A 14,221-nucleotide genomic window follows, 5' to 3' on the forward strand; every position below is an offset into this window, starting at 1 on the left:
TAAATATATTCGTTCACAACAGGGACTTAAATGAGCTGTCGTAATCTGTTTGTTCAAGTTTTAAAAATAACTATTTTGATTGATGTTGCAACCTCAATGTCCCAGTGGAAAGCCCGCAGGATATGACTTAAAGGCGCTGGAATTGTACCGCCTCAGAATATAATTCAGGGAGATTGCCTGCAGCAGGAAGGGACACATTGTTTCAAGCAGAAAATGCTTCCAATTGAACATGCCGCGAAAATATGCTACATGATCATTGCCGTCATTGGTGTTCCTGGTAAGTGACTAATGCCATTGAAGTTGTGTAAATCTGTGTGCGAGCTGGTCTCTGGTTTTGCTCTGTGACTGATAATATTACATCCATGACGAGTGGTCACTGGTATAGACACCTGATCGGTGATATCATTCCGTTCAGTCAAATGGCCTGAATAACGACTGAGGTTTGATTCCATTGCTACATCTGAACATAAACCTGTGTTTGTAATTAACAGGCTGATTAAATTATCAAGCTATTGTCATGAATGGAATATTGAGTATTTTTCAATTAGTCCTTACTCTGCGCAAATGTCTGAAAGAAGGTATTACTGGTAGGATATACTGAGTGTTTTGTCACTAACCGGTGTGGAACATTGTACCCCAGTGACCATGTATTACAGGGAGTGTCTGTCACTGTAGGATATACTGAGTGTGGGTCACTAACTGGTGTGGAACACTGTACCCCAGTGACCATGTATTACAGGGAGTGTCTGTCACTGTAGGATATACTGAGTGTGGGGCACTAACCGGTGTGGAACACAGTACCCCAGTGACCATGTATTACTGGGAGTGTGTGTCACTGTAGGATATACTCAGTGTGGGTCACTAACCGGTGTGGAACACTGTACCCCAGTGACCATGTATTACTGGGAGTGTCTGTCACTGTAGGATATACTCAGTGTGGGGCACTAACCGGTGTGGAACACTGTACCCCAGTGACCATGTATTACTGGGAGTGTCTGTCACTGTAGGATATACTCAGTGTGGGTCACTAACCGGTGTGGAACACTGTACCCAGTGACCATGTATTACAGGGAGTGTCTCTCACTGTAGGATATACTGAATGTGGGGCACTAACTGGTGTGGAACACTGTACCCAGTGACCATGTATTACAGGGAGTGTCTCTCACTGTAGGATATACTGAGTGTGGGGCACTAACTGGTGTGGAACACTGTACCCAGTGACCATGTATTACAGGGAGTGTCTCTCACTGTAGGATATACTGAGTGTGAGTCACTAACCGGTGTGGAACACTGTAACCCAGTGACCATGTATTACTGGGAGTGTGTGTCACTGTAGGATATACTGAGTGGGGGTCCCTAACCGGTGCGGAACACTGTACCCCAGTGACCATGTATTACTGGGAGTGTCTGTCACTGTAGGATATACTGAGTGGGGGTCCCTAACCGGTGCGGAACACTGTACCCCAGTGACCATGTATTACTGGGAGTGTCTGTCACTGTAGGATATACTGAGTGTGGGTCACTAACCGGTGTGGAACACTGTACCCAGTGACCATGTATTACTGGGAGTGTGTGTCACTGTAGGATATACTCAGTGTGGGGCACTAACCGGTGTGGAACACTGTACCCCAGTGACCATGTATTACTGGGAGTGTCTGTCACTGTAGGATATACTGAGTGTGGGGCACTAACTGGTGTGGAACACTGTGTCCCAGTGACCATGTATTACTGGGAGTGTCTGTCACTGTAGGATATACTGAGTGTGAGTCACTAACCGGTGTGGAACATTGTACCCAGTGACCATGTATTACTGGGAGTGTGTGTCACTGTAGGGGATACTGAGTGTGGGTCACTAACCGGTGTGGAACACTGTACCCCAGTGACCATGTATTACAGTTTGGTGGCCATTACAGAAACATGGTTGCAGGGTGGCCAAGACTGGGAATTAAACATACAGGGGTATCTGATAATTCGGAAAGATAGACAAGAATGGAAAGGAGGTGGGGTAGCTCTGTTAATAAAAGATGATATCAGGGCAGTTGTGAGAGACGATATTGGCACTAATGAACAAAATGTTGAATCATTGTGGGGGAGATGAGAGATAATAAGGGGAAAAAGTCACTGATGGGCTTAGTTTATAGGCACCCAAATAATAACTTCATGGTGGGGCGGGCAATAATCAAGGAAATAATGGAGGCATGTGATAAAGGAACGGCAGTAGTCATGTGGAATTTTAACCTACATATCGATTGGTCAAATCAAATCGCACGGGGTAGCCTTGAGGAGGAATTCATAGAATGCATACAGGATTGTTTCTGAGAACAGTATGTTACAGAACCTACAAGGGAGCAAGCTATCTTAGATCTGGTCCTGTGTAATGAGACAGGAATAATAAATGATGTCCCAGAAAAAGATCCTCTCGGAATGAGTGATCACAGTATGGTTGAATTTGTAATACAGATTGAGGGTGAGGAAGTAGTGTCTCAAATGAGCGTACTATGCTTAAACAAAGGGGACTACAGTGGGATGAGGGCAGAGTTGGCAAAAGTAGACTGGAAACACAGACTAAACGGTGGCACAATTGAGGAACAGTGGAGGACTTTTAAGGAGCTCTTTCATAGTGCTCAACAAAAATATATTCCAGTGAAAAAGGGCGTAAGAGAAGGGATATCCAGCTGTGGATAACCAAGGAAATAAAGGAGAGTATCAAATTAAAAACCAATGCGTATAAGGTGGCCAAGGTTAGTGGGAAACTAGAAGATTGGGAAAATTTTAAACAACAGCAAAGAATGACGAAGAAAGCAATAAAGAAAGGAAAGATAGATTACGAAAGTAAACTTGCGCAAAACATAAAAACAGATAGTAAAAGCTTTTACAGATATAAAAAACGGAAAAGATTGACTAAAGTAAATGTTGGTCCCTTAGAAGATGAGAAGGGGGATTTAATAATGGGAATTGTGGAAATGGCTGAGACCTGAAACAATTATTTTGCTTCGGTCTTCACAGTGGAAGACGCAGAAACCATGCCAGAAATTGCTGGTCACAGGAATGTGGGAAGGGAGGACCTTGAGACAATCACTATCACTAGACGGGTAGTGCTGGACAGGCTAATGGGACTCAAGGTAGACAAGTCCCCTGGTCCTGATGAAATGCATCCCAGGGTATGAAAAGAGATGGCGGAAGTTATAGCAGATGCATTTGTTATAATCTACCAAAATTAACGGACTCTGGGGAGGTAACAGCGGATTGGAAAGCAGCTAATTTAACGCCTTTGTTTAAAAAAGGGGGCAGACAAAAGGCAGGTAACTATAGGCCAGTTAGTTTAACATCTTAGTGGGGAAAATGCTTGAAACTATCATTAAGGAAGAAATAGCGGGACATCTAGATAGGAATAGTGCAATCAAGTAGATGCAGCATAGATTCATGAAGGGGAAATCATGTTTAACTAATTTACTGGAATTCTTTGAGGATATAACAAGCATGGTGGATAGAGGTGTACCGATGGATGTGGTGTATTTAGATTTTCAAAAGGCATTCGATAAGGTGCCACACAAAAGGTTACTGCAGAAGATAAAGGTACGTGGAGTCAGTGGAAATGTATTAGCAGGATAGAGAATTGGCTGGCTAACAGAAAGCAGAGAGTCGGGATAAATGGGTCCTTTTCGGGTTAGAAATCGGTGGTTAGTGGTGTGCCACAGGGATCGGATCTGGGACCACAACTGTTTACAATATACATAGATGACCTGGAAGAGGGGACAGAATGTAGTGTAACAACATTTGCAGATGACACAAAGATTAGTGGGAAAGCGGGTTATGTAGCGGTCACAGAGAGGCTGCAAAAAGATTGAGATAGGTTAAGCGAATGGGCTAAGGTTTGGCAGATGGAATACAATGTCGGAAAATGTGAGATCATCCACCTTGGGAAAAAAAACAGTAAAATGGAATATTATTTGAATGGGGAGAAATTACAACATGCTGCGGTGCAGAGGGACCTGGGGGTCCTTGTGCATGAATCCCAAAAAGTTAGTTTGCAGGTGCAGCAGGTAAACAGGAAGGCAAATGGAATGTTGGCCTTCATTGCAAGAGGGATGGATTACAAAAGCAGGGAGGTCCTGCTGCAACTGTATAGGGTATTGGTGAGGCCGCACCTGGAGTACTGCGTGCAGTTTTGGTCACCTTACTTAAGGAAGGATATACTAGCTTTGGAGGGGGTACAGAGACGATTCACTCAGCTGATTCCGGAGATGAGGGGTTTACCTTATGATGATAGATTGAGTAGACTGGATCTTTACTCGTTGGAGTTCAGAAGGATGAGGGGTGATCTTATAGAAACATTTAAAATAATGAAAGGGATAGACAAGATAGAGGCAGAGAGGTTGTTTCCACTGGTCGGGGAGACTAGAACTCGGGGGCACAGCATCAAAATACGGGGGAGCCAATTTAAAACCGAGTTGAGAAGGAATTTCTTCTCCCAGAGGGTTGTGAATCTGTGGAATTCTCTGCCCAGGGAAGCAGTTGAGGCTAGCTCATTGAATGTATTCAAGTCACAGATAGATAGATGTTTAACCAATAAGGGAATTAAGGGTTCTGGGGAGCGGGCTGGTAAGTGGAGCTGAGTCCACGGCCAGATCAGCCAAGATCTTGTTGAATGGCGGAGCAGGCTCGAGAGGTTAGATGGCCTACTCCTGTTCCTAAATCTTACATTGTTATGTTCTTAAGACTATGCCTTACTGGGATTGTGTGTCACTGTAGGATATACTGAGTGAGGCTCAGTAACCAGTATCGAACACCATACCCGAGTGACCATGAAGTACTGGGAGTGTCTGTCACTGTAGGATTATACTGAGTGTGGGGCACTAACTGGTGTGGAACACTGTACCCCAGTGACCATGTATTACTGGGAGTGTGTGTCACTGTAGGATATACTGAGTGTGGGGCACTAACTGGTGTGGAACACTGTACCCCAGTGACCATGTATTACTGGGAGTGTGTGTCACTGTAGGATATACTGAGTGTGGGGCACTAACCGGTGCGGAACATTGTACCCCAGTGACCATGTATTACTGGGAGTGTGTGTCACTGTAGGATATACTCAGTGTGAGTCACTAACCGGTGTGGAACACTGTACCCCAGTGACCATGTATTACAGGGAGTGTGTGTCACTGTAGGATATACTGAGTGTACGTCAGTAACCAGTGAGGAACACCATACCCCAGTGATCATGTATTACTGGGAGTGTCTGTCACTGTAGGATATACTGAGTGTTTTGTCACTAACCGGTGAGGAACACCATACCCCAGTGATCATGTATTACTGGGAGTGTGTGTCACTGTAGGATATACTCAGTGTGGGTCACTAACCGGTGTGGAACACTGTACCCAGTGACCATGTATTACTGGGAGTGTGTGACACTGTAGGATATACTGAGTGTGAGTCACTAACTGGTGTGTAACACTGTACCCCAGTGACCATGTATTACTGGGAGTGTCTCTCACTGTAGGATATACTGAGTGTGAGTCACTAACTGGTGTATAACACTGTACCCCAGTGACCATGTATTACTGGGAGTGTCAGTCACTGTAGGGGATACTGAGTGTGGGTCACTAAACGGTGTGGAACACTGTACCCAGTGACCATGTATTACTGGGAGTGTCTGTCACTGCAGGATATACTGAGTGTGGGGCACTAACTGGTGTGGAACCCTATACCCCAGTGACCATGTATTACTGGGAGTGTGTGTCACTGTAGGATATACTGAGTGTGAGTCACTAACCGGTGTGGAACACTGTATCCCAGTGACCATGTATTACTGGGAGTGTCTGTCACTGCAGGATATACTGAGTGTGGGTCACTAACCGGTGTGGAACACTGTATCCCAGTGACCATGTATTACTGGGAGTGTCTGTCACTCTCGGATGTACTCAGTGTGGGTCACTATTTCTTCACTTCCACTTCAGAGGTGTATCCTCGAAATTGAGGATGACTCGATTCCACACTAAAAAGTATTTCCCAGAGTGCTGAAGAGTCCATTGCATGACCTACATTCTCTGTCACAAGTGGGGCAGACGGTGGTTGAACGAACGGGAGTGTGGTGTGCCTGGGTTGCTGCGCGCTCCTTCTGCTATCTGCGCTTGGCTTCAGCTTGCTCTGGGCGATAAGACTCAAGGTGCTGTGCACCATGAGGCTGCTTTTCCTCCACTTTGGGCTGTCTTGGGCCAGGGGTTGCCAGGTGTCGGTGGGGATGTTGCAATTATTCAAGGAGGTTTTGAGTGTGTCATGGTACGTTTCCTCTGCTCACCTGTGGTTCGCTTGCTATAACGAGTAGAGCCTTTGCTTTTTGAATCCCATGTCAGGCATGCCGACAATGTGGCTGGACAACAGAGCTGATCGACTGTGGTCAATGCTTCGATGCTGGGGATGTTGGCATGACCGAGAACTGACGTTGGTGCGACACTCCGGCCAATTAATTTGCAGGAAATTGCGGAGACAACGTTGGTACTTCTCCAGTGCCTTGAGGTGCCTGCTGTAAATATTCCATGTCTCTGGAGCATATAGGAGGGTGTGTGTCACTACTGCCCTGTAGACCATGAGCTTGGTCAGGGGTTTGAGGTCCTGGTCTCCAAACACTTCTTTCCTCAGGCATCCAAAGGCTGCACTGACACACAGAAGGCAGTGTTGGACTTTGCCATCAGTCTCTGCCCTTGTTGACTGTAGGCTCCCGAGGTATGGGAAATGGTCCACATTGTACAGTGTATAGCCCAGTAAACCCGAGCTCCCCTGAAACTCGCAGCGGATGGTGAGTTTCCCTGCACCTATCACCGCTGATACATTCTGAGTGCCCCATTTACAATTTAATTCACTCGCCATTCACACCGTTAGTCCTCTCGCCCTCACCGGCTTTGGGCTGGGAATGAAAACCCTTGCAGGTTGCTGATCCTGATCCTGACCCTAGTGAACTGCCCCTGCTGAAAGTACAAGTGCTGGTCCTCTGGTCTGAACAATGTTCTATCCCCACACTCCAATGGTGCCGGTATGGGAGCTCGGATGGTCCCTAGCTATGCTGCCGTTTCTTGGGATACAGGGAACCTTCATTGTTCCAATTCTACTCCGATCCCCTCCTTCACATATTGTTCAGGTACATTGATGACTGTGTTCGCGCAATTTCCTTTTCTAGCCATGAACTGGAAAATGTCCTAACTCACACAAAGTACGGATCACCCATCACTTCACCCCTCTGCTTTCTGACCTATATTGGCTCCCGGTTAAAGAACGCTTCGATTTTGAAAATTCTCATCCTTGTTTACAAATCTCTCCATGGCCTTGCACCTCCCTACCTCTGTAATCTTTTTCAGCCTCACAACCCCTCAAGATATCTCCTCTCTTCAACTGCTGCCCTCTCGAACATCCCTCATTATACTGCTCAACCGTCGGTGGCCTTATCTTCAGCTGTTTGGGCCCTAAACTCTGGAAGTCCCTCCCTAAACCTCTCCGCTTCTCTAACCATCTTTCCATTTTAAAAACCCTCCTTAAAATCAACCTCTTTTACCAAGCTTTTGGTCATATGCCTTAATTTCTTCTTTTTTATCTCGGTGTCATATGTATCTGTGTTGTCCCGTTAATACTGTTCTGAAGCACCTTGGGACGTTTAACTACACTAAAGGCGTGATATAAATAAAAGTTATTATTATTATTATTAATATTAGTTATTATTATGTAATCAACATTGCTTCTAATTTACGCCACTCTCTCTCCTTCACATGCTCTGTCTGACACTACCCTTCCCTTCCTCGACATCTCTAAGTCCATTTCCGAGGATAGGCTCTCTACAAATATCGACCATAATCCGGCCAACTCCTCCAACTACCTTGATTATAAGACCTCTCACCCAGCTTGCTGGAAGGACTCCATTACATTCTCCGAGTGTCGCTGTCTGCGTTGTATCTGTTCCGATGATGCCACCTCCCACACCAGCGCTTACAGCATGTCTCCCTTTTTCTGAGCTGAGGATACCCGCCCTCTGTGGTCCTGATCCTGTGGGCCTGTAACCTAGTGTGGAGTGGGTAGGAGAGGAGGGACGAGGCAGAGTCATGGAGACAGTGACCAGTTGAGTCAATAACTCGGGCTGAGGGGCTACAGTAGTGGGGTGGTTCCCCGGCCCCCCACACCCTCTGGTTGATTATCTTCCTGCAGTGACCATGCCCCGTTCAGAGAAGGTTCACCAGGCTGGTCCTGAGATGAAGGTCTTGTCTTATGAGGAAATGTTGAGCAGGCTGGGCCTATAATCATTGGAGTTTTGAAGAATTAGCGGTGATCTTATTGAAAGGTATAAGATTGTGAGGGGACTCGACAAGCTAGATGCAGAGAGGGTGATGCCCCTCGTGGGAGAATCTACAACTAGGGGACATAATTTCAGAATGTTCCCGATGTTGGGGAAGTCCAGAACCAGGGGACACAGTCTAAGGATAAGGGGTAGGCCATTTAGGACTGAGATGAGGAGAAACTTCTTCAGTCAGAGAGTTGTTAACCTGTGGAGTTCCCTGCCGCAGAGAGTTGTTGATGTCAGTTCATTGGATATATTTAAGAGGGAGTTAGATATGGTCCTTACGGTTAAAGGGACCAAGGGATATGGAAAGAAAGCAGGAAAGGGGTACTGAGGGAATGATCAGCCATGATCTTATTGAATGGTGGTGCAGGCTCGAAGGGCCGAATGGCCTACTCCTGCACCTATTTTCTATGTTTCTATGAATATTACCCACCCGCCCGCTGGGGTGGCTCAGCTTCCCTCCCACTGCCCCGTCTCTGCTACACTGGGAGGCAGCGGGTTGGAGGGAGGTTGGGTTGGGATGATATACTTTACATGTTAACCCCTGAGCCGATGTCCACCCGGCTGTTTTTGTGCTAAATGATAGGCCTTACTGTCTGGGCTCAGTCACCGACAATGTGTGACCAATAATTGACCCTCTCTTTTCCCTTCTGTTTATTGCAGTGAATTTAGTGGCGATTGTGATCCTGTCCCGGGGAAAGTGCGGGCTGTCCACCTGCACCACTCGCTACCTGGTGGCCATGGCAGTGGCGGATCTACTGGTGGTCATCACTGAGGTCATACTGTACCGGATTAATGGGTATTATTTCCCAAGGTGTTTCCTGGATATCACCCCTGTGTGTCGTGTTAGATATCTCCTGTCCCGTGTAGCCATGGACTGTTCTGTCTGGTTCACCGTCACTTTCACCTTTGATCGATTTGTGGCCATTTGTTGGCAGAAGCTGAAAACCAAATATTGCACCGGGAGAACTGCGGCTGTGGTTCTGGCCACAAGCTGCATTCTGCTCTCTTCAAAAAACATTCCTTTCTACTTTACATTTCAACCCTGGGTGATAATCGACAATGTTCCGTGGTACTGTTACAATATCCCAGCCTATTTTACTGAGCCCGGATGGGTAGGATTTGACTGGTTTGATACGGTTTTAACCCCACTGCTCCCATTCTCTATCATTTTGTTGCTCAACGCTCTGACAGTCAAACACATTTTAGTGGCCAGTCGAGTCCGGAAGAGACTGAGGGGTGAGAGCAAGGGGGAGAATGGCAGTGACCCAGAGATGGAGAGCAGGAGGAAGTCTGTCATTTTACTCTTCACCATATCCGGCAGCTTCATACTGCTGTGGCTGGTGTATGTTATATATTTCTTATATTATAGCATTGCAGGAATAAATCCTGATGATTTCAAAGATTTTTTATCTATCTTTCCACAAGTCGGATCTATACTGCAGAATTTAAGTTGCTGTACAAACACATTTATTTACGGGGTGACCCAGTCCAAGTTCAGAGAGCAGTTGAAGAGCGCGGTGAAATATCCACTTACCTCAATTATACAATTAATTAATAAACAGAACAACTGAGCACAGCCCAGAGGCGGGTCCCAGTGTTTCTAGTCCAGGTATATAATATTTAGCCCCAGACTTCCATCCACTGAATTACACCAGGAATGGCTGGTGATCTGATAATACACCCAGCAACTTGTTTAGGACACGGCACTATTTCTGATTGACATTTCCCACCTTGTCTTTCTGGACAGCACCACGAGCTTGTTGCATTCTGTCCGAGTTCTTCTGTAAAGGGTCACTACAGCTATTTAGTGAAGGAATTCATTGCAGCTTCCAGAGTGAGAGGCTCGTCAATAGGTAGGTAGGCAGAGTGGAGCTGTAGTTCAGAGGATACATTACATAGAATATACAGCACAGAAAAATACAATTCACCCTACTAGTCTGTGCTGGTGTTTATGCTCCAGACCAGACTCCTCCCATTGCAAATACTTCGTATCAGCCTCTCAGCATATCTTTTATTTCATTTTCTCTCATTTACTCGTCTAGTTTCCCTTTGATAGCATCTGAGCTATCTTTCTCAACCACTTCCTGTCGTAGGGAATTCCACATTCTAACCACTCTCTGAGTAAAGAAATTGTTCTTTATTTCCCTATTGGTGTTATTAGTGATTATCTTGCATTTATGGCTCCACAGATTTGGATGCTCCCACGAGTATAAACTTTTCTCTCCCCATCGACCCGGTCCAAAACAATTATAATTTACAAGACTTCTATCAGGACTCCTCTATGTTCTCTGTCTTCTACAGGAACCAAGCACAACCTGTTCAATCGTTCCTGATAACTGTTATCTTTCAGTTCTGGTGCTGTCCAACCAAAAATCTGTGAGACCATACTAGTGGCCCCCGTCATCATCTCCATTGCCCTAGCCACCGGCTCCATCCCTCTCCCTGTCACCAGTCTAAGGCTGAACCCAGCCGTTAGCGACCTTGGTGTCTTATTTGAGCAGGAGATGGTCTTACGACCCCATATCCACTCCATCACCAGGACGGCATCTTTGTGCCTCTATTACCTCGCCTGACTCAGTTCATTTGCTGCTCAAATCTTCATCCTTGTCTTTACTAGCTTCAGATATAACTCCTCCAATGCTCTCCTGGGGGGCTTCCAATCTCCCACCATCCATATACTTCAGCTCATCCAAAGCTCTGCTGCCTGTGTCCTAACATACACCTTATCACAATACCCCATCACACCTGTGCTCGCTGACCTACATTGGCTCCCTGTCCGACAGCGCCTCAATTTTAAAATGATCATTCTTGTTTTGAAATCACTTCACGGCCTCTGTAACCTGCACCAACACTTAGACCTCCAGAGATCTCTGTGCTGCTCCAAATCTGGCAGATTGCACATCCCCAATTTAAACTGCTCCACCAATGGTAGGCATGCTTTCAGCTACCTGGGTCCCAAGCTCTGGGATTCTCTCCTTAAACCTCTCCACCTCTAACTCTCCTCCTCCTTCAGTTACCTGGTTCCCAAGCTCTGGGAATATCTCCCTAAACTTCTCCACCTCTAACTCTCCTCCTCCTTCAGTTACCTGGGTCCCAAGCTCTGGGATTCTCCCTCTAAACGTCTATTCCTCTCTAACTCTCCTCCTCCTTTAAGATTCTCCTTAAGATTAAATATTTGATGAAGATTATTTGCTAAAACCTCCTTTTGTGCCTCGGTGTCAAGATGTCCTCTATTCCCTGTTGGATTTATTAATGGCTGTCTTACATCTATGTCCCTGAGTTTTGGTCTCTCCCACAAGTGGAAACATCTTTTCTCCCTCTACCCTATCAAAGCCTTTCATATCCTAAAAGACACAATCTGACCATCCCTCAGTCTTCACTTTGCTAAACAAAAGAGCCATGGCCTGTTGAACATTTCCTGATAATACACCCTCTCAGTTCTGGTATCATTCCAGGAAATACACTTTGCACCTTCTCCAGAGCCTCGATGTCATTTTATAATATTTACACCAAGGATCCGAACAAGTTTACATAACTTCAATGTTTTACAATTCTATCCCTCCAGATATAAACCCAAGCCTGTTCTTTGTTTTTTATGGATTGATGAACCTGCATCGCTGCATTTAGTGATTTGTGTAACTGTACCGTCCCATCCCTCTGTTCCTCATTCCCGTTTAGATCATTGTTTTCCAAGGAGAATGTCACCTTCATATTCTTCCTATTAAAACGCAACAACTCACACTCCTCTATATTGATGTATTGTGTTCCTAACACAGATGAGGCTACACACAGGGAGGTTAAAGTAACAGTGACCTTAGTCTTTATTAAGACACTCCAGAGTGAGGAACAGGCCTTAGGGGCCGGCTTATATACAGTGCTCCCAAGGGATGCTGGGATCCCTTGGGACTTCAGGTGATGCGCTCCCTGGTGGCGGAACATGGGAGTGCATGCTTTACAGATACACAACAGATGTTCCTTTGCCAATTACATGCCCAGTCTGCAAGTTTATTATTGTATTGAATGTTTTTGCTGCTTACCTCCTCAATGTTAACGATACACGGCCATTGTGGAAGCATACACAATGTTTGAAATTTCACTCCCGATTCCCGAGTCCGAATTGATTATGTAAATGTTGAACAGGAGTGGTCCCAGCACCGATGCCTGTGGAACAACACATCTCACCTTTGCCAGTTTCGCTGCTTTTGATTTAAATTGGCTTAGAAATAAACCCTAATTTATGTTTCATTTGAATGGCTTTGCTGACCTGTGATACAGTTTTTAATGATTTGTTCACCTGAACCACAAGTTCACTTTGCTCTTCTGGCCCATTCAGTTTCTTATTTTCTAAGGTGTAGGTGATCGTAGAATCATAGAATTGTACAGCGCAGAGTGAGTCCATTCGGCAAATCGTGCCGGCTCTGTCTCTTTGGTGGAGCTTTCCAATTAATCCCACTCCTCTGCTCTATCCCCTGTATCTTTTTTACTTCAAGTATTTTTGGCAAATTCCCTTTTGAAAGTTACAATTGAATCTGCTTCCACCTCCCTTTCAGAAGTTCATTCCAGATCACAACAACTCGCTGTTTAAACAAAATCTTCCTTCAGTCGCTTCTGGTTCTTTTGGCAATCACATTAAATCTGTGTCCCCAGGTTACCGGCCCACCTGTCATTGGAAACACTTGTTCCTTTATTACTTTATTGAAACTAGTTAGGACTTTGAAGACCTCTATTGAATCTCTTCTTAACCTTCTCTGCTCTAAGCACAACCTACCCAGCTTCTACAATCTCTCCATAATAACTGAAATCCCCCATCCCTGGAGCAATTCTGGTCAATCTCCCTTAACCATCTCAGCTCCAAGGAGAACAACCCCAGCATCTCCCGTCTCTCCACGTAACTAAAGGACCATTATCCGGGAACCATTCTGGTCAATCTCTCATTAACATAAGAACATGAGAACATAAGAAACAGGAACAGGAGTAGGCAATTCGGCCCCTCGAGCCTGCTCCGCCATGCAATAAGATCATGGCTGATCTGATCCTGGACTCAGCTCCACTTCCCCGCCCATTCCCCATGACCCCTTATCTCCTTATCGCTCAAGGAACTGTCTATCTCTGTCTTGTGTATTCAATGTCCCAGCTTCCACAGCTCTCCGAGGCAGCAAATTCCACAGATTTACAACCCTCTGAGAGAAGAAATTCCTCCTCATCTCAGTTTTAAATGGGCGGCCCCTTATTCTAAGACCATGCCCCCTAGTTCTAGTCTCCCCCATCAATGGAAACATCCTCTCTGCATCCACCTTGTCAAGTCCCCTCATAATCTTATACGTTTCGATAAGATCACCTCTCATTCTTCTGAACTCCAATGAATAGAGGCCCAACCTACTCAACCTTTCCTCATAAATCAACCCCCTCATCCCCGGAATCAACCGAGTGAACCTTCTCTGAACTGCCTCCAAAGCAAGTATATCCTTTCGTAAATACGGAAACCAAAACTGCACGCAGTACTCCAGGTGTGACTTCACCAATACCCTGTATAACTGTAGTAAGACTTCTCTGCTTTTATACTCCATCCCCTTTGCAATAAAGGCCAAGATACCATTGGACTTCCTGATAGATATCTGTACCTGCATACTAACCTTTTGTGTTTCATGCGCAAGTACATCACTAACCTCACTCATACAGTCACTACCCATCCAAGTACATCACTGACCTCACTCATACAGTCACTATCCATCCAGATACATCACTAACCTCACTCATACTGTCACTACCCATCCAGTTACATCACTAACCTCACTCATACTGTCACTACCCATCCAGTTACATCACTAACCTCACTCATACTGTCACTACCCATCCAAGTACATCACTAACCTCACTCATACTGTCACTACCCAT

At 45.5% G+C, this 14,221-nt stretch overlaps 1 protein-coding gene across 1 annotated transcript; it reads left to right on the forward strand.

Moving 5' to 3' along the window:
• The first annotated feature begins 213 nt into the window (after nucleotides 1–213).
• On the forward strand, nucleotides 214–9,897 carry LOC139250461 (probable G-protein coupled receptor 139). Its single transcript, XM_070872862.1, has 2 exons — nucleotides 214–277; nucleotides 8,987–9,897. Exons 1-2 carry the CDS (start codon nucleotides 214–216, stop codon nucleotides 9,895–9,897), a joined length of 975 nt encoding a protein of 324 aa, XP_070728963.1.
• Nucleotides 9,898–14,221: the final 4,324 nt, after the last annotated feature.

Source organism: Pristiophorus japonicus, unplaced genomic scaffold, assembly GCF_044704955.1.
Source record: "Pristiophorus japonicus isolate sPriJap1 unplaced genomic scaffold, sPriJap1.hap1 HAP1_SCAFFOLD_378, whole genome shotgun sequence".
Taxonomy (NCBI): domain Eukaryota; kingdom Metazoa; phylum Chordata; class Chondrichthyes; family Pristiophoridae; genus Pristiophorus; species Pristiophorus japonicus.

Coding starts and splice junctions, on each gene's coding strand:
- LOC139250461 (XM_070872862.1), top strand. CDS start 214: ATGCTTCCAATTGAACATGCCGCGAAAATATGCTACATGATCATTGCC. Junction 278..8,986: donor TGCCGTCATTGGTGTTCCTG/GTAAGTGACTAA, acceptor TGTTTATTGCAG/TGAATTTAGTGGCGATTGTG.